The sequence below is a fragment of the Empidonax traillii genome, unplaced genomic scaffold (genome assembly GCF_003031625.1).
Source record: "Empidonax traillii isolate 1590-97213 ecotype Southwest subspecies unplaced genomic scaffold, ASM303162v1 scaffold24:size2376012, whole genome shotgun sequence".
Taxonomy (NCBI): Eukaryota; Metazoa; Chordata; class Aves; order Passeriformes; family Tyrannidae; genus Empidonax; species Empidonax traillii.
In genome coordinates, this window is record NW_020955217.1 from 1,599,264 (window position 1) to 1,621,627 (window position 22,364).

At 39.0% G+C, this 22,364-nt stretch overlaps 1 protein-coding gene across 9 annotated transcripts in view; it reads right to left on the reverse strand.

Moving 5' to 3' along the window:
* Positions 1-22,364, reverse strand: part of ARID1B (AT-rich interaction domain 1B) — a 325,355-nt gene that overhangs the window by 129,086 nt on the left and 173,905 nt on the right. For 5 of the 9 annotated variants that reach the window (XM_027904985.1, XM_027904958.1, XM_027904992.1 and 2 more), the window contains exon 5: positions 16,246-16,287. The exons of the other annotated variants lie outside the window; for them this stretch is intronic. In XM_027904985.1, coding sequence (XP_027760786.1) covers positions 16,246-16,287 — 42 coding nt within the window. The remainder of the gene's footprint in view (positions 1-16,245; positions 16,288-22,364) is intronic. 9 annotated transcript variants of the gene reach the window in all.

The window sequence follows — 22,364 nt, forward strand, 5'->3', positions numbered from 1 at the left end:
AGTGACACATAAGCAACAAGCAGAGCTGTGAGCAATCTACGGTGACAATCTCAGCCTTATTTTATTTTCACTGAAGAGTTTACTATTACTGCTATCCATAATGCTAGTATGCACAGAATGGACCCAAGGCACAGAAAATCTTTGATTTTATTACTTCCATTTGAGCACGTACAGCTCTACAGATATTCAGTCAGAACTTTATATATACGTAAGCTTTTTGCAAGATGTTCTCAGTGAACACATGAAAATTCAGAGTGTATGCATAAAGAAATCTCAAAATTGACAGAAACTGAACTTAACTTTTCCACTTATATCTCCTAGCACAAACTTTACTGCACAGTAGGGACCTGTAACTTTGAAATACTAACAGATAACAGTGCATTTGAACCTTATTTCCTTATTTGCCTTTGAACCTCATTTGGGGCCTCTTACCTAATATTTTTTTAATACTAAAATTACAACGGGGCAAAACCAATTACAGAAACAAGGCAATCTGCTCTTACATTGATTGGCGTAGATGTCAAAATGGTCGTATTCACTTCTACTGAACATCTTTCCAGCAAAGCAAATCCACTCTCTTCTAGACCAAGTGTCATATATAAGTGTACATATGCAAATATGTACACTTCAATCTACTGACTGGAGTTTTATCAATTTACATAGTCAAGTGGCTCACTCAGACTCTCTGTGCTTTGAGGTTACACGTCCCAGAATGTACTGAGCTTGCTGGCATTTAGAAAATTAAATTTAGAAAAACGTATTACTTCACAGTTCTTTCCCCCAAGTTACTAAAATATTTAAGCATAAGATATTCTACATCTAGATAAGGGGATAAATCAAAGATCAAGACAATGAACTTCCATTCAACACCAGCCCTTTTCTGCACCTTTCATCCCCTTATCAAAACACAGAGAGATGAGCCTTGAGGGAAGCAAGCCCTGAGTGAGACATTCCAGGCGTGCTGAAGTATGCAGTGCAGCGGTCGCATGTATTTGAGTGTAGCGAAAACCATCTTTCACTTCTAAATTGGAACATTGCTGAACTCAAATAACTTTGCAGAGCAAAATTGGAAGTGCAAGACTAGAATAAGAAGAGACAATTCTAAGCAGAAGAACTAGAAATCTATCCAGTCCTCACAGGCTTTTTTCTTCCCCCCACACCTTAAAGATGTGCCAGTAGCAAGCCGAGAAGGCGAACCCTTCCCCTCTGCTGAAGCACAGCAATCATCTGGGCCTCACTGAAAGTTCATTTCAGATTTTGCACACTGTGATACCCAGTTCTGAGGAGACTTCCGGCTCCAACTACCTCTGCTTTTCGAAAGCCCTCTTAATTGATGGCTCTTGACATATTTAAGCTTAAACAGGAGCATACTGCCCAGTGTGGCACCCTGGCCTTGACAGAGCCGTGGCACCCAGCCCACAGAGTGCAGGGTGTGCTCAGACAAGCCGGTGCTCACCCGGGTGTAAGGTTAATGCTGCAGTTTAGCACATAATAACTTGCATTCTGGAGATGTAAAGGTAAAGCACTGATATCCTGGCCAATGCCATGAAGTGACAGGCATTCTTGGTATGGTTGTTTTTTATGTGTGTGCACATTTGGGATTTGAAATGTATATTTTATCAGATTTAGCAGAAGGATGGTCTTTGCCAGAACATGATGGAAGGGTATGTATGGAATGCAGTCTCCAAATTACACTGTTTGTCATAGTTTAGAGTATAATTACTTTAAATCACTGTATAATATCATAAACTAACTCCAAATCTTAGTGAGCAATGCTCTTTGGCAAAATGTATATTCACGGTAAAGATCAACAAAAAGAAATTGTGGCAATAGCTGCAGCAGGAAAAAAAAAAAGAACCAGGTGCTGCCATATAAGCTGCTGTTCGTAATTACTTGCAATTATTTCGCAAGTTAATCCAGTATTTTAGAAATAACTGCAGAAAGAATTTATCACATATTTTTGAAACATTTCTATTCTAGACTGAAGATTTCATTCTGCCTGGTAGTGTGAAAAAAATAAGTGGTAACAAGCAAAAGAAAACCTTCTTTGGCTTCACTTACTGGGTTTTAGAGATGAGGGAATAAAAAAATGTAACCAGTCTTTATCCACCTCCCTGCATTTTAAGGCAAAATAAACAGGACTTAACTCTCAAATGTGAAAAGGACATAGTTCTCTTTTTCCCTGTTAACACAGGTTTTCTTTGTTTAACTAGGACCGTATATTTCAAATCTGATGGAGATACGATCACAGCACGTTACCCATGCACAGCTTCTCTCCAATAATCCTAGAACACTACCAGCACAGTCCAAGCCAATGAAGGCACACATTCCTTCCTAGGATGTATTCCTAGCTCGATCCCACTGAAATCAGTGGGGGCTGCCCCACAGTGCCCTGCTTGCTGGCCATGGAGTACCAACTTCATTCTCTGCACAGTGCTATCAAATATTATTTTCAGCCCAACTCTCACTTGCTGTGAGAAAAAGGTGTTTGAAATAAACCCTGACAGTGCACTGGCTACTTCCAGTAATGCTGCTCCCTGGTAAAGCCAATGGTAGAATTGTGGACTAAGTAATTTACAAAACAAATAGTTCTGCACATCTCAACCAATCACTGGACCTGTGCCACAACACGCATGTGTGTACACATATGCCTGATGAAAATGTGATCCACGCAGTTCTGTATTCCTCTATTTCGACTGTAAAGTTACGACTGCCATTTTGGCACAAAAATGAAATGCACAAAATGAAGGCCCAGAAGGAGCTGTAGCACCTGGGGCTGGTCCTGGTTTTCTGCAGGGAGGAGTACTGCAGTCACACTGAGCTCTTCTGCTCTCCTTCACAAACACTTCTGCCCTGAACAAGAAAAGCCTAAGAGAAGGGACACTAATTGCACCTGCCATTACACTTGCCCAATGGCCCGAAAGGCCTGATCATGTGCTGCGGAAGAGCCTTGTCTGCCTGCAGTTTACAGGAATTGAGAATTCTGCCTGCCTGCCATCCAGCTGCCAGCACCTCCCCGACGAGCCTATAAATACTCTTTGTGATCACAGGGGGCTAAGAGTCTGGAATTCGGGATTTGGAAAGGGCATATTACAAATTACCCTGTAAAACTGAGAATGTACAATATAGCTTAAGGTCTACAGCTACTGCTGGAAGCCACTGCAACTACACTGCTTTGCTGTAAAACATCTGAAAAAAAAATTGATAGATTTTTTATATTTTTTTTTTAAATAAAAATTTGGAATGAGATGGAATGGGAATAAAGAGTGTATCTCAATAAGTAAGAAAAAATATACTCTCTGTAAAAGAAACTTTGTAGACCAGAATAATCCATTGGGTGATCATGCGCAACTCTGAGCTGCTCCCAACTGTGGAGGGGCTCCGTCACTGCCTGGCTGACAAGAGGGAAGCAGAGCAGTTTGAGGTGAGTAGAAAATCCCAAGAGACTCTTTGTAGACATTACAGAACAATTTAGTGCACAGGTATGGTAAAAAATAATTTACGAAAAAATTACAAGATCAGCAATTATGTCTGTTTTCAAGCCATGCAAAAATCCCGCCAAAAAGGAGAAAAACACCCCTACATAGCTAAACACAGATACATAAGAAATAAAATTACACATATATGTACATATGTATATTTAAATACACATATGCATTTTATTTTTCTATGTGTGTGCATAAAAATACAGTTTTGAGTATTTTAATAGAAGGGAGCACAAATTGATTTAAATTAATCTCTGAACATAGCGGAGAGCCAGTAGAGTAATTAACTGTGTTATTTATTAATTATTATAACCATACCAACTGTCCTTTCTTTTCATCTCTCCAATAAAAACAATTCATCTTTAATCCACTACAGCTGCAGAAACTTTTATGAAATGTTAGCTAAGGTAATAAAATATCTTCACTTTTAGGTCTGCAGGATCCATTTCTGGCCTTCAATCATTCATGTCAGATTATAATCTCCACTGAAAAGTTTGATGTTATTTCAACAATCCAATACCTCACTGGCACATGCAAGCACACAAAAAACCTTTTTTTTTTTTTTTTTTTTTTTAATTTTTGACACTGCAATACAGTCTGAATAGGAAATCAGTCACTGAACAAGCTAAATCTGCACAGAATGTAGTGAGCAGTATCAGAAAAATGAACGTATAAATGAAAAAGGAGGAGGGATCCTAGAAATGCACCTTAATTGAAAAGGTTTCTTTCAATATCTGCTAGCACTTTCTTTTTATCTGTACAACTAGTTCCCTCTGTTATTCTATTGCAGTCAATAGCTTGAGTGGGCATAAAATAGAGATTTTCTCATAGTTTAGATCAACACAGGATATAAACCACAACTGAAACACATTTACACGTGCTAAACTCAGCAATGATTATTGTAATCCAATTGCTTATATAGCATACTTTGACAATTAAGGTGGTAGGTATGGGGAATACAGAGCAAAAAGGAAGTCAGGAATACGTTGGTTCAGATTACTGCTCTCTGAATCTACTTCTGTTTTGCTAAAGTATTTTGTTAAATCCTTTTTTGTGCTTCTCAGGAAGAAACGCATTTTGAAGACAGTCATAACAAGTTCTTTATTTTGTCTTTTGTTTAAAATGCCTATAATTTGCACACCCTGACACCTGCTGATTTCATGCCCTGCCTTTTCCCGTCAAAGCCCCTTCTCGGCTCTCCACACAAGGAAATCTCATTTATCAAAATTCTGTTAACGTAAGGGGAAGGGCTATGCTGAGCTGAGCCGTGGCCTTCATTAAACATGCAGAACATAAACTGCTGACACTAAGCACAGTCAACTTGCAGCACGGAATGGGGGGGGGGGGGGGGAAGAAGGGAAAAAAGAGCAACGAGACAGAAGGAATGATGCGATGTTGAGATGGGAATAAAAGCCACAGTTTTGCAAAGCACCTAAGTCATAGTGGAGTCAGTGAGATTTAATCAGAGACCTGAAATTAAGCATGTGCTTAACTTTGCCAAACAGAAATAGATCACTAAATTATGAATGGAACAATCTATTTCTGTTCCCAGGAACACGGACACTTTGTTCTCCAGACCAGTCCCTCAGGGAATGAAAAAGGTGAGGGGGAAAAATGATAACAAAATTGGAGAAAACAATCCCTTCTTCAACTCAAAAAAATGGTCTGGATAAATGAACCATACATTATCTTTAACATAACAAGATTAAAAAGGTTGGTATCCATCATTAAGGTTCCAGAAGACAGAAAAGAGCAATTACCATTACAGTCATTAATTTCAACAGGGTACCAAAGGCGGGTGCTCTGAATAGGAAGAAAAATTTGTAAATCTGGAAGAAGCAAGCATGAAAACAGAAATGGATTAAAAATTGACATTAGGGCTGAGGGGGAACAAAGTGGCTTTCTAAATTTTCACTTTACCTACTGTTCTTGATATTTTTTCCCCTTTAATTCTCACAGATAGCAGTGTAATGCTGCCTACAACAGAAACTTGAACTTAATAGGCATGAAGCAGAAGGTGTGTAGCATTTTCCTCTGATCGCAAGGAACAAACACTTAGCTGTAAGAGATCCACAATGAGTCACTGCAGGGAGGAATCAAATGCATCACAGGTACATGCAAGTCTTTACTATTATTATTGTACCAACTGAAAATGCATTGGAACATACAGCCTTAGGAAAAAAAAATCAATTTCAAACCTCCTAGTCCTATGAACATATATAACATCCCAATAATATATCTGCCTGCATTTACACCGTTTGAGGAGAGCTAAGGCAGATGTGGGGGGTGGGGGTGCTACGTCAACATTTCCTCTGTAAGCTTTTCTTGGTATTTATAAGTTGGGATAATAATTCCAAGTTGAAACTGTCTCAATACCTAAATGAATGACTTACCACCAAGTTTCAAACAGCAGCTAAAAGTTATTTTAATATTCATTAGCTGAAAAATAATATCATATTAACATTTTCTGATACTTTGACATCTCTTAAAATAGTTCTTCAAAGATAACCTGGAAGTAAGTAGTGTAAAATTAATCGCCAGATTCTGCATCACCTTACCATTCTGAATATCACCATATTCCAGAGAGAAAGAACTTAAATCCAATCAATTAACTCCAAAACTCCTAACATAATACTAACTTTTCCTTCACCTTCCAAGGTTCTGTGTACATGTAGCTTTGACAGAAGAGAGCAGAAAGCAGACACACACTTGTGGCAATGGGGCATGCACACTGGTCATTCTACAGAAGTTATTTCTGTACTTTTAAAAAAATAGAATGTTGTACATATTTTACCAAAATCAATAGCTGCTTTCATAGTGAACAAGTTGTTTTTCTTAAAATCACATAAAAAATGGAACAGGACAGCTCAATTCTTCTATCCTCTCTTTGGATTTGTAAACAATGCATAATTATCAGCTTTTTTAGCTTTTATTCTGGTCAACAAGGTGCTCCAGCCTGCCATATAAAGCAGCACACCACATGGCACCATTCAACAGTATATCTAGGTCAGCTTGCATTTTTAATGTACTCCATTAGCTTTCCCTTGGTCACTGTATCAAGTTTGAACTTCTCACTTTTCAAACCTCTGTATAACTAAGCCAAGCAATGCACAGGATCCTAAGAGTATGGTGACCATCTTCAACATTTGTTTCACCAAAGTCTGCAGTTCTAATCCTATTTCCTTAATTTCATGCTGCTTCAAAACCCAGCATCCCCCAATTTCTCCTTCAAGATCCTTTTCTACAGCACTGCTAGTAAAAAAAAAACACACCAAAAAAAACCCCAAAAAAGGTTACTTTAAAAAAAAAAAGGCAAACCAATGCTTTACCTAACATAATTCCTTTCCTCAGTACTATTTGGGGCAGCTTAACAACTTTGACCTTGGCAGCATTCTGCACACACCACAGCTAAAAAAACCTGCAAGTTAATAAGCATATAAACAGCCATACCTACATTACTGTAAAGCCTTTGCAGCAATCTTATGTGCTATAATGGTATTTAGTTACTTAAATGCGACAAAAGCCAGTTCCACATGATTCACTTCATTGCTTTCTTTCATAAACAGCAGTTAACGCATTTCTGAAAATACATTTATGAATTTTTAAATTAGCATGTACTCTAACTGCTCTTTACACAAACGTTTTTAAGGTGTACATCCCTCCATCGGAGCACAACCCTTGCATGAAGACTGAAGTTGTAAAACCACGCTAGGTATAGATTTACAAGGTAATCGGTACATCAGTTCTGACACAAGGAATAACACTGTGAGGAAGTTTTGCAGGAAGCTCAGGGAGATCTTGATAACGGGGGGGTTGGAATTGGATGATGGAATGAAAACAGCCCCATTAAAATGAACACTACAAATAATGCTTACTTTGCTTCAGATTAAAATGGTAATAAAAAGACTGCAAATCCGTCTGTTGTCTACTTCAGGTAGTAGCAAGGATTTAGTAGTAAAACCATAAAACACACAGAACGACTGTTACACTAGAAATTGGTCACAATGGTTTACATGTGTATAACATTAAACAATGTAAAGCATTACAATAGTATGGAAATCATGCCAAAGTCACCTGTAATCTTGATTCTCCTGTAAGACCCTGTAAAATTAACTGTTCACCAAGACAATCCAAGGAATGACCTTGAAAAACAAGATTTCCCAGTGTCATTGTAATCTAACAAAATTATCAATATTCCAATTCAACAGAAAACTCTCACAAGAAGGAATTCTTAAAAAAAGCAAACTGAAATAACTGAAGTTCCAAAGTTACAAATGATGTCCTCTGTAAAAGAAATGTACATTCAGTAAAAAGCCCAAGATCCTGAAGTATTGTCATTGTTTTTTGCCTCTTGAAATCTGCAACATGTCAACAGCACTTTTTACAGCAAAGCACAGCTCTGAACGATGATACACACCTGACCTTGTCTCAGGAAAAAAAAAGAGGGGGGGGAACGAAAACCTAAATCACATCTGTCTACCAACAACTTTCTCACATTCCTTTTTGCAATTCCTATTCTTCAAACTTAGCGTTAGTTTTAACAAGCTGGTTCTGAAATCAGGAGAAGTAGCCACATAGAATAATTCAGGATCTTTTTCTATATGTGTATTTCATGCTGTTAAAAAAGAATGCTACACAAAGAAAAAAAAAAAGCAAACAAATTAACAGTAGCTTTGTAAAGAAATAAATATTTGTGGAGGCTTTGTTGTTGTTTTTAAGCCGCAATCTGAATCAGAGCGAGCTTCCTGTAGGAAGGTGGGGTTGGTTGCTGGAGGGCGCAGTTCTCATCCCACCAGTTGTGCAATCAGGTAGAATTTAGAGAAGAAAAAGAAATCTGGTCTAACCTGCTTGCCTCATCAAGGCGGAACAGCAAACTATCTGCAAATATTCTCAACTGCCCTCTTCCCACCCCCAAACAAGGAGACCACCTGCCTCAACATTTATTTAAAATGTGCAGGTATTTACAAGCAAACTCTTGTGTTCCGATTGTTAGATGACTTCTTGGTAAATCTGATACTCCCTCGAAGTTCAAACCAGGAGTATAAATCAAAGGGGCCACACAGAACTCTAAAGGACCCGCCTGATCAGGCAAGCATCACCCCCGGTTACATGTCAACAGGAGGCAGCTGAGTGAGGGAGGACGCTGAGCAGCACACCCAGCCAGACAGCTCAGGCACACCAGACTCAGCCTGTCTAAGTGCGCCCACCAGTTAAAAATTTAATGAGTAACATAAGGAAGATTGAGAGAATAATTTTTTTTTTTTTGGTAGTAACTTAAATCGCTGCAATGTAGTAGTGACTGGTGTGAAATGGTGAGTTCAAACCCTCAAGGTGATGCATATTCCCACCATGAAAGCAGTACCAAACTTTGCACTCTTCTGACATTCCCATGGAGTTTGTAAAGGGCAAACCATACTACAGACTGCCTCTTCATAAAAGCAGCAGAGGGAAGTATGGACTGCTGCTGCTGCTGCTGCCACCGCCACCACAAGAGCTGGGTGGTTCAAAGTTGCAGCAGTTCATTTCAATATAGTGGCAACCTAAATCAGCATAGGACTGGCCAAAGAGGGATACTCATCGACCAGAAAAGCAAAACTGTTTGCCAAGCCTTTACTGTGGGTAATGAGGCACTGGAATGAGCTGCCCAGAGAGGATGCCCCATCTCTGGAGCGTTCAAGGCCAGGTTGGATGGAGCTCTGAGCAACCTGGTCTAGTGAAAGGAGTCCCTGCCCCATGACAAGTGGGTTGGAACTGATGGTCTTTAAGGTTCCTTCCAACCCAAACCATTCCATAATTCCAATTTACAGACATCACTTGAGCAAATATCAAACAGTTGCCTCAAATTGCATATGCATCTGCTTCTGAAAACTCCACACTGAACCAACTCTTACTACATAATTTATCCAGCCTGTCTTGACTTTCTCACAACTGCGGGTTCTCAGCTAACGGAGTTTTTTCTTTTTCTTGTTCTGTGTATAATTTTGTGTTTTCTTCTTCATGCAAGATTGTTTTGAAATTGCCCAGACCCACCTCCACCACACAAGGAGGCATCAGGACCTCTAAGAAGTCTGCATTTTTTTCCATCCTCCCACAGTACTTAAAAATCCTCTCCGTAAGGGAAGCAGGAGCAAGCTGTGAGGACTGGGGCACCACAAGCAGATGCTGTTTGGAATCACCCTCCATGCCCAAGGTGGTTAGATACACTCTTGTACAGATGCAGCACTCAGGACGAAGCTGGACCACAGCTGGGACTGTACAATGGATTGAGATGAACTTATGACCATAAATATCTTGGTGTGGCACCTCTTAATTTCTATAAAATTAATTGGGAAAAAACCACTACAAATCACAGAGATATTTATTGAGACTAAACTTACCAGACATAAAGAACTAGTGATTATGCAGACAAAATTTCTAACACATAACCACAATTTCTTGGTTTTGCCTGTTCTTGGATTGTCCCAAATAACATCGCAGTGATATGCACAGGTTCAGGCAGAAATATGTTCAGGTTGTTGCTACTTAGTCATAACTACTTCAAAACACTTGGACACATCTGTCAGGGGTCCCTAAGAATATAAAAAGAGCACCTTGTTTCCTGCTATAATGCCATTTTCTACTCCTAGAAAACACCCAGCACAGAGGGCACTCAGGAGACTTCAGCAATCCCAAAACACAGCTTTAACAATGACTCAAAGAAGGTTGGAAAATGTTTTTAACCATCTGAAGACCTTATATGAAAGAACTCCACAAAGAAATTAACAGAATCAGGGAAACATGTAATCCTAACTCTTCTATGAGTAGCAAAACAGAATCCACTGAAGGCTAATATCTATTTCTCTTTCTAAGCTGAAACAAATCCAAAAACTTATTTACAACCCCAGATTCCTACATTAGTCAACAGTGCAAAGACAGATGTAAATGAGGACTCCTTTCTCTCTATTTTCCCATATACTAAGCACACACATAGACACTGCTAGTGTCAACATATCAAGACAGAGATAATTCAGACACTTGAAAACATCCTCTTCTGAAAAGGATTAATTGGCTTTAAAACAATTTAATTTGGCTTTGAAGATGCAACTTTTATTACTAACCACCAGATGGCAGGAGCAGAGGCTGCTTAGGGTCTTCAACAAAAGAAAATGGTTTTAAGCAAGGCAAACGTTAATAGAGAACAATTTTTAATCTCTACTTTTTTCTTCTCCTTCAACGGCTTCCTTTTTTTCTTTCCACGAAGTAAGCACTATTTTATTGCATTCAAACTGATACAAATTCTAAAAAAAAAAAAAAAAAAAAAAAAAAAAAAAAAAAAAAAAAAAAAAAAAAAAAAAAAAAAAAAAAAAAAAAAAAAAAAAAAAAAAAAAAAAAAAAGGGGAAAAAAAATCTCTTGAGAACATGTTTTCTCAATTTTATCACATGGCATCTCCATCTCATAGCTCAGGGGTTCTGCGTTGCAGATACCGCTAGAACAACAGTTTCCTTCTAGGTTTGCATAGCCCTAACTCAGAGTCAGCCACCAAATGTATTCTCTTTGATGTCCTATGCTTCGAACCAGGAAGCTGACACATAGTTACACTGTGCAGCTGAATTTCCCCTGGGGATCTGAACTTCTACTATCTGGGATCATGAAAATAAGTGGACTACAGAGGATGCAGCATGATGTGCTGATTGCTGCAATAATGCAGCATTTGCAAGGTGGAAGAAAGCAACACTCCTCCACCAAAAGCACGTACTCTCTCCCCTCGCCAAAAAATAACCACAAAATACCCCCAAACCCACCTTAATAAACTCAAGTAAAAGCATGTTTGAGAGGGAAAAAAACCACAACAGATATTTTAGTTCTGAGCCCATTTGATTCTTAAAACCCTGTATCTTGTATTAGAGAAAGAGCATTTAAAAATGCAATCCAGCAGCTTGTACTTTGAAAGACTTAGGAATGGACTCTCTAAACATCTTCCGGAGTTACTAAATTATGGAGACAAGGTTATCACTTTATGCTGTGTCATAAAACAAAAATACATCTACTTCCACGAACAATGCTGGAAGCTCCACCACACAGACACATCCACATCAGAAATGCCACCCTTGCTGCATTTCTTTAATAGAGCTGTCTCTCCATTATGCTGATTTCTCGATCAAAGAGAAAGCCTTACTCCTATATTTGTCTTCCGCAAAGGAAATGTAAAATCACTCCTACAGTGAACACATCCATCGGGAATGAGATTCTCTTTCCTCAACCCCAGCAGCATGCAGTCCCAGAAAAGAACAGGTGAAGCTTGCTCCTACTTCAAAACAGCATGATATGCAGTTGTGTGGTTAATTCTGCCTTCGTACACTAGCAAACACGCCACTTGCAAAATATGAAAGGCTTTCTTCCCTGCCCCGTTTTTAAATGACACCTGCAAATCACTAATCCAGTTGCCATTTATTTCCATATGTCAAATTACAATCTTAACTTGTGCAAAGCAACATAATAGTAATGATTAAGCCAATTACATCACAACACAGCTTAAAACGACACACAATGGAAGGATTAAAGCTCACTACCAAATAAGAGAGTCCTGTTCTTGGTGGAGCTCCCCCACTGTGGGAACATAAGTGTCTCTTTTCCTGTTGCACAAAGTTGTGAGCCTTCTGACATGTAGCTGCTGGACTGCCATTAACAAACTTATTTATATTAATGCAGCACTAAGCTGGGATCACTGCACCTCGGCATTAGCTGCGGTAGGCGGGCTCTGCGGCCGTCGCTGCAAACAGAGTTTATGGCACTCTGCAGGTCCAGACAGGTCGAGACACGTGGACAAGATGATCTCACCTGGCTCAACTGAATGAAGCCTCCTCTACTCTATGCTATTTGGGTCAGGTAGATGCTGACAGTAAAAGCCTTAGGGAAAGGGAGGGAAAGGAGAGTAAACCGAGCACAAATATTTAAAAGTCAGGTATCTCATTCTCTAGATAGGGTCAGACACCACTTGCAGCTTGTCTGGAGTATGTGCTACCGTGTTCGACACTGTAATTTCAACTGATGCTGATATGTGCCTCCTGCAACAATAAAACGTGGATTTAATCTTTATACTATATCCAAACTTTCAGATTAAGATTTTCAATTCTACCACAGAGATTAAAAGGTTCTAATGGAAATTGAGCATCTGAATGTCTTAGGAGGATTTAAGAAACTCACATGTTGTTATTTTTATTTGTTCATTGCCGTGGTCTTTAAATCAGTCCTGTGCACATTATTTCTTTTTCTTTCTTTTTTCATATTTTTGTATTCCTCCTAATTTTCTCTGCCATCTGTGAATACTGACTGGTCCTATCTAATAAAATGTATCTTCATACTCAGCTAAAATAAACACAAAATAAATTGGTACTGTATTTTACATGTCATCATTAGGCTTTAATAAGATTAATAATACTCAAGGAATTTACAACTTTGAAAGACATTCCTGTGTTGACTGCACACTCAGGCAGATACCACTCCATCTATTCACTCCATGTTTGTTTATCGGCAACTACGTTTTTAAAGAAACTTATTTTATCTATATATATATATAATTATTATTATTATTATTATTGTTATTATTATAATTTTATCCTCAGTAGAGTTTGAATGAACCAGGCATAACTGTTAAGTCTGTCCCAAATCACCTATCAGCTGTTCACGATTTGCTACATGGTCATCTCCCCTAATCTTCCCATGTGCAACCATGCACACATAACCCTTCTACATATTGGAGCAGAAGGATCAGTAAAAAGCTGGAAGGTTTTTTTGCTTTAAGAAACAAACATGCATTCAAACACACACACAAATGCATGTGTAAATTAAACTGAACACCACATGTACCATCGTCGACAAAGCTGTTACAGCACGCTAACAGCTTCCTCCTTCTGTAAAATTAGTTGCAAAGAAAGCTGAATGGGTTTGCTTGCTTCAAGCAAAGGAAAGGTTTGGATAGCAATGCAGTCAAATCTGTACATCTTTATACTTATCAAAAAACAACTTTTATTTAAACTGATTGAAAATGTGCTTAGATATTCACAGCCTTTTAAAGAGAACTGCTCTTACATATGCACAAAATGGAAATTAAAAAAGTTCACATGAAAATGTCATTTTTATTCCAACAAATGCCTTATATTCTACATTTGTTTGGGGAAGACTGTTTTCTTACTGAAAAGATGAGATGGAGGAAACATTTTTAAGGACTACTATTAATGGTTTGCAATTTGCACCCGTTCCATGGAGTAAAGATAGGATTTGGTACTTCAAGACGCCTATTCCCCAGGTATTTTGGCAGTGTGACACAATTGCTTTTGATTTTCCAAAATAAGAATTGTTTTGTCCAAATCAATATGCGTAACTTGCATCAAAAGCATCCTGCAGCTGATTTCTACACACACTTCTAATGATCATCATCATAATTGAAGACTCAAAATTTAAGGGGCAGACTACATCAGCCAGAGCTTCAGTTCTCTGAAGATTACTACAGTGAGGCTGAACAATGTTCTGATACCTCATTCAGAACCTTTTCCTGGGAAACACTCCCATTTCCTGCAAGTATGCATATCTACCATGAGACTGAAATCATGGAGAACTTAAGAATAACAAATGACATTCTAAGTTCTTTCACCAGTCTAGAAATATCCTTTTTTTAAAAAAAACCAGCATTTTTGTATGTATCTACAGGCAACAGAGCCTGTCATCAAGCCTAAAAGTAAGTGGTAAGTGTCTAAAGGATAGGTGGAATGGATGTTGTCAAAGGAAGCGTCATCCCCTGAAGCAAATTATGCTTCTGATCATGGATACAGAGGGGTCCTACAATGTTTCAAGCTGAGGCATATGCTACACCAAAAATCCAAAAAAGATAGCTCCTCTCAACAGTCTGCAATAGCCCTGGAGGAAAATTCAGGCTAAAAGCAGGTACCAAGGAAAACATTGCATCGTGAAAACTTTTAACCTTACACTCTTCTCAACTATGTTATATGGTATTCAACTTGGGCTCTAATTTATAATATTAAGTATTTTTCATTTTAGAAGTTGTCCTTATACATATTCTCTGCAGGCATACCAACTCATCTGTTAATGTAACAGAGACACTAACATTTATTTGCCAGATGAGACAGACAGTAAAGGAAGCATTTCTTAAGGGAGAGGAGGGAAGAAAATGCTTTCACAGCATGTCTAAATAGACAGCAAAAATGAATTCTCGGATTAACAAATTTAGGATGATACATGTACCTTCTTCTTGACTGATAAAAAGTACATGACATTTCTAGGCATACACAGTTCACTATATAATAGAAAGCTACTATTTTAAGAGAGTTAAAAAGACACTGTTAGTTCCAAAGATGAATCTTAGGAAAAAGTTGCTTAGGACTCTGGAGGATGATGTTAAGGGTTGGCAACAGTACTAATTCTGTTTTCTAAAACTAAAGCTTAGCAATAGAAAATTCTTAAAACTTCTGGCAATAAAAAGGAGTTTTGAAGGATGTCCATCAAGATGACTAGAAGACATAAAAACACCTTGCAAGTCTAGCCATGAAAAAGAATTAGAAGCCTCCTCCACAGTGTTTTAGTTCTAAGAGCGATTGGCTACAACAATCATCAGTAATATTTCTGTTTACCCACCTAGTCTGAAGGATTATGGAGATGAGTTCACAAGAGCTGACCCTCCAGGTTTATTAAATATTCAATGAATATTTTGTATGCACGCTGGGTATTAAACAAAAATCAGAAAATACTGTAGACTACCATATGTTGTATATTTCAAATAATACTGGAGTAGCTCTGTTTGTTTTTCAATAATTTATTTAAATCACTTTATCACATATCAACATTAAAATGTACAATACAGATACAATGTAAATTCTGGCATCATGAATATTTAGGTGCTTTAAAAGTGCCACTTTTTTTTTCCTGCTGGTTAATTTTGCTTATTGTATTCCAAATAAACCTGGAGTACTTATTTATTATTTCCTTGACTTTTTTTTTACCTTAATAGTAATAGCACTGCTATTTTCTCACCTACAGTAGCATCACAGCATGTGGGCCTTCAGAAGCAGGAAACTTCATTGTCATGATTTAGCTAACTGTTCCTACAATCTCCTTCTTCCCCTCCCCATCCGCTCTCTTCCTAGTAACTAGATATAGCCTACACACAATCTGCCCTGCTTAAAATCATCTGCTCAATTTAAACAGTGGTCGTGACCATAATGCTCACCGGCCAAAGAAACCCAAGCATAAACAAGACACAGCCCATCCATTTAGCAGAGCACATCTGAAGTGGTCTCTCCAACAGGCATACTGCACACCACACACTGACCTACAGCTGAACACAGGGTGATCCAGCTGTCCAATTAACTACTTTCTACTCGGGATGCATCGTCAAAAAGGACCTGAACGAAGTGGTTTACTCAGCAGACTGCAAAGCAGACAACAACTACAATTTTTCAGTTGCAAATCTGTGGAACAAGAACAAATCCAGCATTTGGGCAAGTCCAACCTTAATAATTACTGCTAAGCTGATGTCCCATATTTCCACATGGGTTTCTGCAAGTAAAACTTGCTCACAGGTTTTAAACAGGATTAAAACAGCCTGTGTGCCAATCTCAGATTACCGCACATAAGGGAGTTTCTGAATTGATGGATGCAAGTCCCAGGACCCTCAATTCTCAGGTTGAAAACTCATTTTCTGTGGCATCACATCCAACAACCCGTATTGTTGGGACCTACATAACAAAACTGCACCAAACTACACACCTTGTGTCCAAATGTAGCATCCTCGGAGGCCAAGACTTCAACCTGAAATTATAAGGAGAAAGATAATTTCAAATTTAGCCACCACCAGGAACTCTCTATCCTGAGCACAGCACCACAGTCCAGGCAAAGAAGAGATCTGTAAATGAAGATGCCACTCTAGGGTTAACCCTAGGAAACCTACATACAATAGGATGTGCTAAACTAACAGCTGACAACAGAAATCCTAAAGTGTGGAAACTCAGAAAGCATCCCTCATGACATAAACAAGGTTCTCCACTTAAATGAGACAAAGATTATCTGTCAGTGTCTCAGAATTTGCTGTATACAGCTGAACATTATTTTCCATGTGGAGTTTTGACTACACCAAAAAGCTGCCTGAGCAAAAGCCATTATGATCTGCCATGGTAAGTCCTTGTAAAAAAAGCCTGGAAACACCTGAACTCTTCCCCTCCTCTTATCTTCTAACCAGGCGGGGTAATCCTGCACCAGCACCAAGTCGAACAGCACTAACAGCAATCTCCACAGCTGAGGTCTCGCTTGCAAGCTCCAGTCCTGTCTTGAGCATAGAGATTTCTTTGAAAACTGTAGAACTCGGGCAACACAAACTGCCCAGGCAAAGGCCAACACTAGCTGCCTGAGAGATTCAGTGAATGTCTGAAAGCCTGAGAAAATCAAGCTGCCAGGTCACTGAGAGGTGCTCCAGATGAAACTCCTTGCCGGTTGCCACACACACAGCACAGCTCTAAGAGTTGATACGTGCTAATCTGCGACAACAGGAACAGACACAGAAAAGCAGGCACACTGATTTTTCATTAGACTCCTTAAAACTACTTCACACTTCAGCACCTTTCACCTGAGAATCTCGGTGCTTTTATGAATTCTAATTAATTAAGCTTCCCAATACACCAATGAAGTCAGAAATGTCATCATCCCAATATATGGAGAGAAGAGTGAGGCAGAAGAGGTTAAATAATTTCGTAGTAGTCATGTGCCAAGCCGGGGATATACTCATGAAAAGAATCCTGGATCTCTACTCCCAGGCTCAGAGTTTAACAACTAGGAAATTCTCTATTTCTCTGATTTACATCCTATTTAAAATGCCTACTGCTGCATTATAATTTATACAACTAGTATAACTATAACTAATGTATCTAATCTCCAGTTTAACTTAAGAAGAGTGAAGGATTTAAAGCAAATCAAGAGGGAAAAAATGAATGTGAAGTTTCAGCCTGAAGCATGTTATAATGCCAGAGTTATAAACCCCTGAACAAGAGGGTTTATAATGGAAAGGCTGATAAACTAACAATGATGGCAGCACTTAAATATATTTATGTCATAATCTAGCAACATATGGTATTCTTTCATCTTTAAATTAAAAAAGGGAGGGGAAAAAAAAGGGGGAGGGAGATAAAGCATTTATAGGAACTAGGAATAAATTAAGAAAACGAACCTAAAGTTACCCAATTGTGACCTGTCCAGCTAATTAGGAATGGCAGTTAAGAGGCTTCAAAATAGCATCTCATTCAATAAGAGGTACAAAAAAAAAATCCAAGTAAATAAAATCAATCGAAAATTATATGATATGTATTAGCTCCTTATATTAAGCTTCTAATCCTTTAGGCACTTTATAAATATTAAACAATCAGTCCTGGTGAGACTGATAAATATCCATAATATATTTTACAGATGAAGAAACAGACAGAGGGTTAAGTGACTTGCCCAGGGCCAAAAAGAATAATCAGCCATTGGATCGGAAATAACTGTATGACTGCTTGTCACAATACAGTGCCCTACTCAAATGCTCAGGTGGCTTCTGAAAAAAGTCATTCCACTATCAGAAGCATCTCTGTTAGGGTTAGTGTGGTTACCCATCTAAAGTGTGAATGCTCATTTTCACTCGGCTTACTGTTTTGGTACAACATACAGCTACCACCACTAGATAGACCCCAAAACTTGAACAACCTTGTTCAAACACATTCAGTTTTCTCTATCCAGTATTATGCCAGTCACATACCACCAGACTCATTAACCACAGAAACACAAAGAATCATAAAGCTTGGAAAAGATGTCCAAGACCATTGAGTCCAACCTCTGACCAATCACCACCATGTCCACTAGACTAGAAGCACCACATCCAGTCATTTCTTGAATCCTCCAGTAACACTGATTCCACCACCTTCCTAGTCCATTCCGATGCCCGACCACCTTTTCAGTGAAAAAATTCTTCCCGATGTCCAACCTGAACTTTCCCTGGCACAACCTGAGGACCTGAGGCTGTGTCCTTCTGTCCTGTTGTTAGTTGCCTGAGAGACCAATCCTCCCTTTGCTGCAACCTCAGTTGTTTTACCTTTCAGGTAGTTGTAAAGAGCGAATGCTACATTTTTATTCTGGAGAATCGTTAGGTGAAAAAAGGAAGCCTTCTTTGTGACACTGGGTCCTTCTCTGACTCCCTCCTTGAATCCACCAGGGTTGCTGATGTCTTGCCAGTCCCAGTACACTCTGCCTCTCTGGCCCTAATGTCCTTACTTCCTCTCCTTCCCAAAGGCCTCAGCTGGGCCGATGGCCCCACTGAACCTGCCCAGAGCTGCCTGTCCCCTGCCCTGTGCTCCCTCAATGCTACCAGCTGCAGGAGCACAATACGGATGGGATGGCACAGAACTCCTGCACTGACAAAGAAGAGATCAGGCAGAGTGTCTTTTCTTTGCACTCTGTCTCATCTGCAGAGAGGCCACCTCATTAAAGTGGACCTTCACTGTAGAGCACAGCTGTATTGTCAGCAACTGGCCTGCTCTAATGAAGCTCCTGCTTGCTCAGGGCCAAGAGAATGCTCATGATTGCCATAGTCCCAAAACACATGAATTAACATGGCTCAATGACCAGCACACATACAAAACCTAATCCTCATTCTTTTCACCAAGAAACTGAGAAGATGAACAAACTGTGATATCAAAGAGTAAAGTAGAAGTTCAAGCTGGTTTAACATACTCTTAAGTCTCTTTCACATATAGAAATATTTTCTTTTATGCTTATAAACGTAAGGCTCAGAAAGACAGTAAAATGGTTTGGAGTGAAGCTAGTACAGATAATAATTCTAATTAAAAATGTTATTGGGCAGGTCTGATAACGCCACTTCTGCTTTTCCAAGAATGATCACACCACTTCTTTGATAAATAATTGTTCTCACCTTGCACATGATGCAATGAAACATCCTCTATATTCTTCGTTACCACTGTGTTTAGCAGCATACTGCTGTGTTAGTGCATTCATTTTGATTTTCACCTCTTTGTATAAAGGGGAGTTGAGTAAGAGACAAGTAACTGCTGACACCCTAAGATACACAAGGTAAAGTACTGAAAAAAGATGTGGGACAACATGAGGTTTTCCTCATGCTGAGTTTAAAAAAAAAAAAAAAAAAAAAAAAAAAAAAAAAAAAAAAAAAAAAAAAAAAAAAAAAAAAAAAAAAAAAAAAAAAAAAAAAAAAAAAAAAAAAAGCCAAAATGCATTACAACCTGGGCTGAGTGGACCCCCCTCTAGTGGGAATGCATGTGTACTTCAAACTGCACTCACATCACCCCAGCAGAAGAGAATATTTCCTTAAGAATTTGGCAAGCATCATCCTTCTCCTAATCATCTCCAGAATATATAACTTCCATTCCAATAAATAAAAAAAATGAACAAGACACTCATTATTGCTTTACGATATTCTGATGTTAATTAAAAGGATCTCATTATATACTTATTTGTGGCAGTTAAACATTTCCTATTTTAGTTGTTTTTTTCTGACTGTACACATGTAAATATCTTGGGAAGGTGGGATGATTTTCCTTTACAGTGAAAAATTCACTGCATCACTAAAAAAAGCAGACTTGATTCCTATGTGAAGCACTGTTGATTTCATCTACATGTATATATCCATATCAGATACTGTAGCTTTCCCCTAGGCACTGCTCTGAATCTCTGCTCCAGTCCACCTTCCTTTCCTCACAGTACAGTGCTGTAGTTGAACAGGTCTGTTTGCCCCGTATTTTATTTCTATGTAAAAGAAAATTTTAGTCACCGTTCTTAGCTTTTTTTCCCCCTGGTTTATCTAAAGAACCAAACACCCTTTTCACTTCTAACAAACTCAAACCACATTAGCAGTATCCTGCAACTCTGGGCTAGAAGGCTATTGTAAGCGGTAAGGGGGAAATGATGAGGTAGTATTCTAGGGAGTGTGTGTATTAACCATACACTGCTCATCAATTACACGTGATGAAATTAGTGCTTTAAGCAGGAGTATCCCACAGCTGGAGCATGCCTGTCCTGCCTGGGCAATTCACCCCTCCTAGAGCCCCCTCCCACTGCTGCCCCTGGTCCAAGCACAGCCTCCTGGGCCTGGCCAGGGTAGGGTCCAGAGGCCCCCCAGGTCCTCCCCAATGCATGACAAGATGAACTTCCCACCTCCTTGCACAACCCACATGGTCTGCAAAATGGGCAACTGTGGCCAAGACCACTATTACTTATATAGTATTCCAAAATTTAATAGTTGAACAGAATAGCGTTTAATAGTTTATTTTACAAGAAGAAATAATTCATAAACATCATGCCAGCCTGGAGGACCCCTGGTAAGTAACATGTGGAACACAAGTCAGAGAGTAGCCTTGAGTCTCTTCTTGTCAGAAGTAATGAGACTTTGCCAGTATTTTTATTTTGCTTTTCAATAAAGGATTCATACAGATCCAGTTTGACAAAGAATATTGCATCGAAACCAAGACACTTACAGTAAATTATACACAGTCATTTTTACCTCCCTGTCAGAGAGAAAAGGAGTTGAAACACAGATAAACCCTTGAGGCGCAATGCTGAACAAGACCTTTTTGGAACAAAGTTCTACAACTTAGTGATCCGATGACAAAAGGAATTACTATAATTTGGTCTTCTTCAAAGCCATACTCAGCATTGGTTTGGTCCTTGGCTCAGTTCAGCTCCATTTGGCTCATCAGGACTTTGTTTGAGATAGGATTAGATGAAACTAAGCAAGAGTCACGGGAAGTGGAATACCATTAAGAGGAGAAATTACAGCTACACCTAATGCCCAGACTGTTATCCAAAAAACAGAATATGAGGAGCAAGCATGCAAGAACAAAATAACTAACTCACAAAAGACACAGGTCACAGAAGCCCTATCCATCTTATTTGGGGGAATCTGAAAATAAGCACTAATAATAATTCCTGATACACGCCAATTTCCATACAGTATCCTGTTAACACTAATGTTGAAAAGGATCATCAATCTACACTTAACCACCCAGGCAAAACCTTCCAATAGAGCACACACTTAACGCTGCTCTGAGACTTGGGTCGGAGCTCCTCAGAGTTCACCTAATGGAGCTGCTATTTGCAGCTGGCAGGTGAGGGGGTTACAGCTACTCTGGCAAGGGACGCAGTAGACTGGAGCAGCTCTGATCAAGACAAAATATTCTGCACAGGCTCTTACAGTTTCTGTGGTTCACACACGAGAATTTGCCCAGCTGGCTGCAAATTTTATAGGCTTTCTATTGTCATTTGTTTGACATTATTATTCTAGGAAAATTATAGCACAGGGCTTCTCTGATACCTAGAGGGTTTTTGCCAACTGCCTGCTTACTAAAAAGGCATGCCTCTGGCACTTATAAAATATGCTCAAAACAAAACAAATGTGTATGTTAATACCTGCATTTTGCAATACCTTTGTTTTCCCTGTTCGGTAACGATCAATCAGTTTAGAAAGGATTCTCTTCTCCATGATAACAAAATCTAAAAAGAATGAGGAAAGACAGGTGCATCCTCACGAATTACTACTGTCAAATCACCTTCTTGCTCTTGGGATGCACTTCTTGCTCAACTGTGCTAAGACAAACCCCATCACACTGTCCAGTTCAAACTGTTTGGTTTCGCACCCCAAGTTTGCCCTCCGACTTACAGAAGACTTTGTGGCAGGTGGGGGGAGGCTCTGTAGTCCCAAGAACTCAGTGGGCCTCATTAGTTTAAATGCAGAGCAACGCAAATGTAACTCCAATCACGATTGTCACACAACAATCTTGCCGAGCTGCCTATAAGAAATAGCCTGGATAGCACGAAACACGGAGGACGTTGTAGCG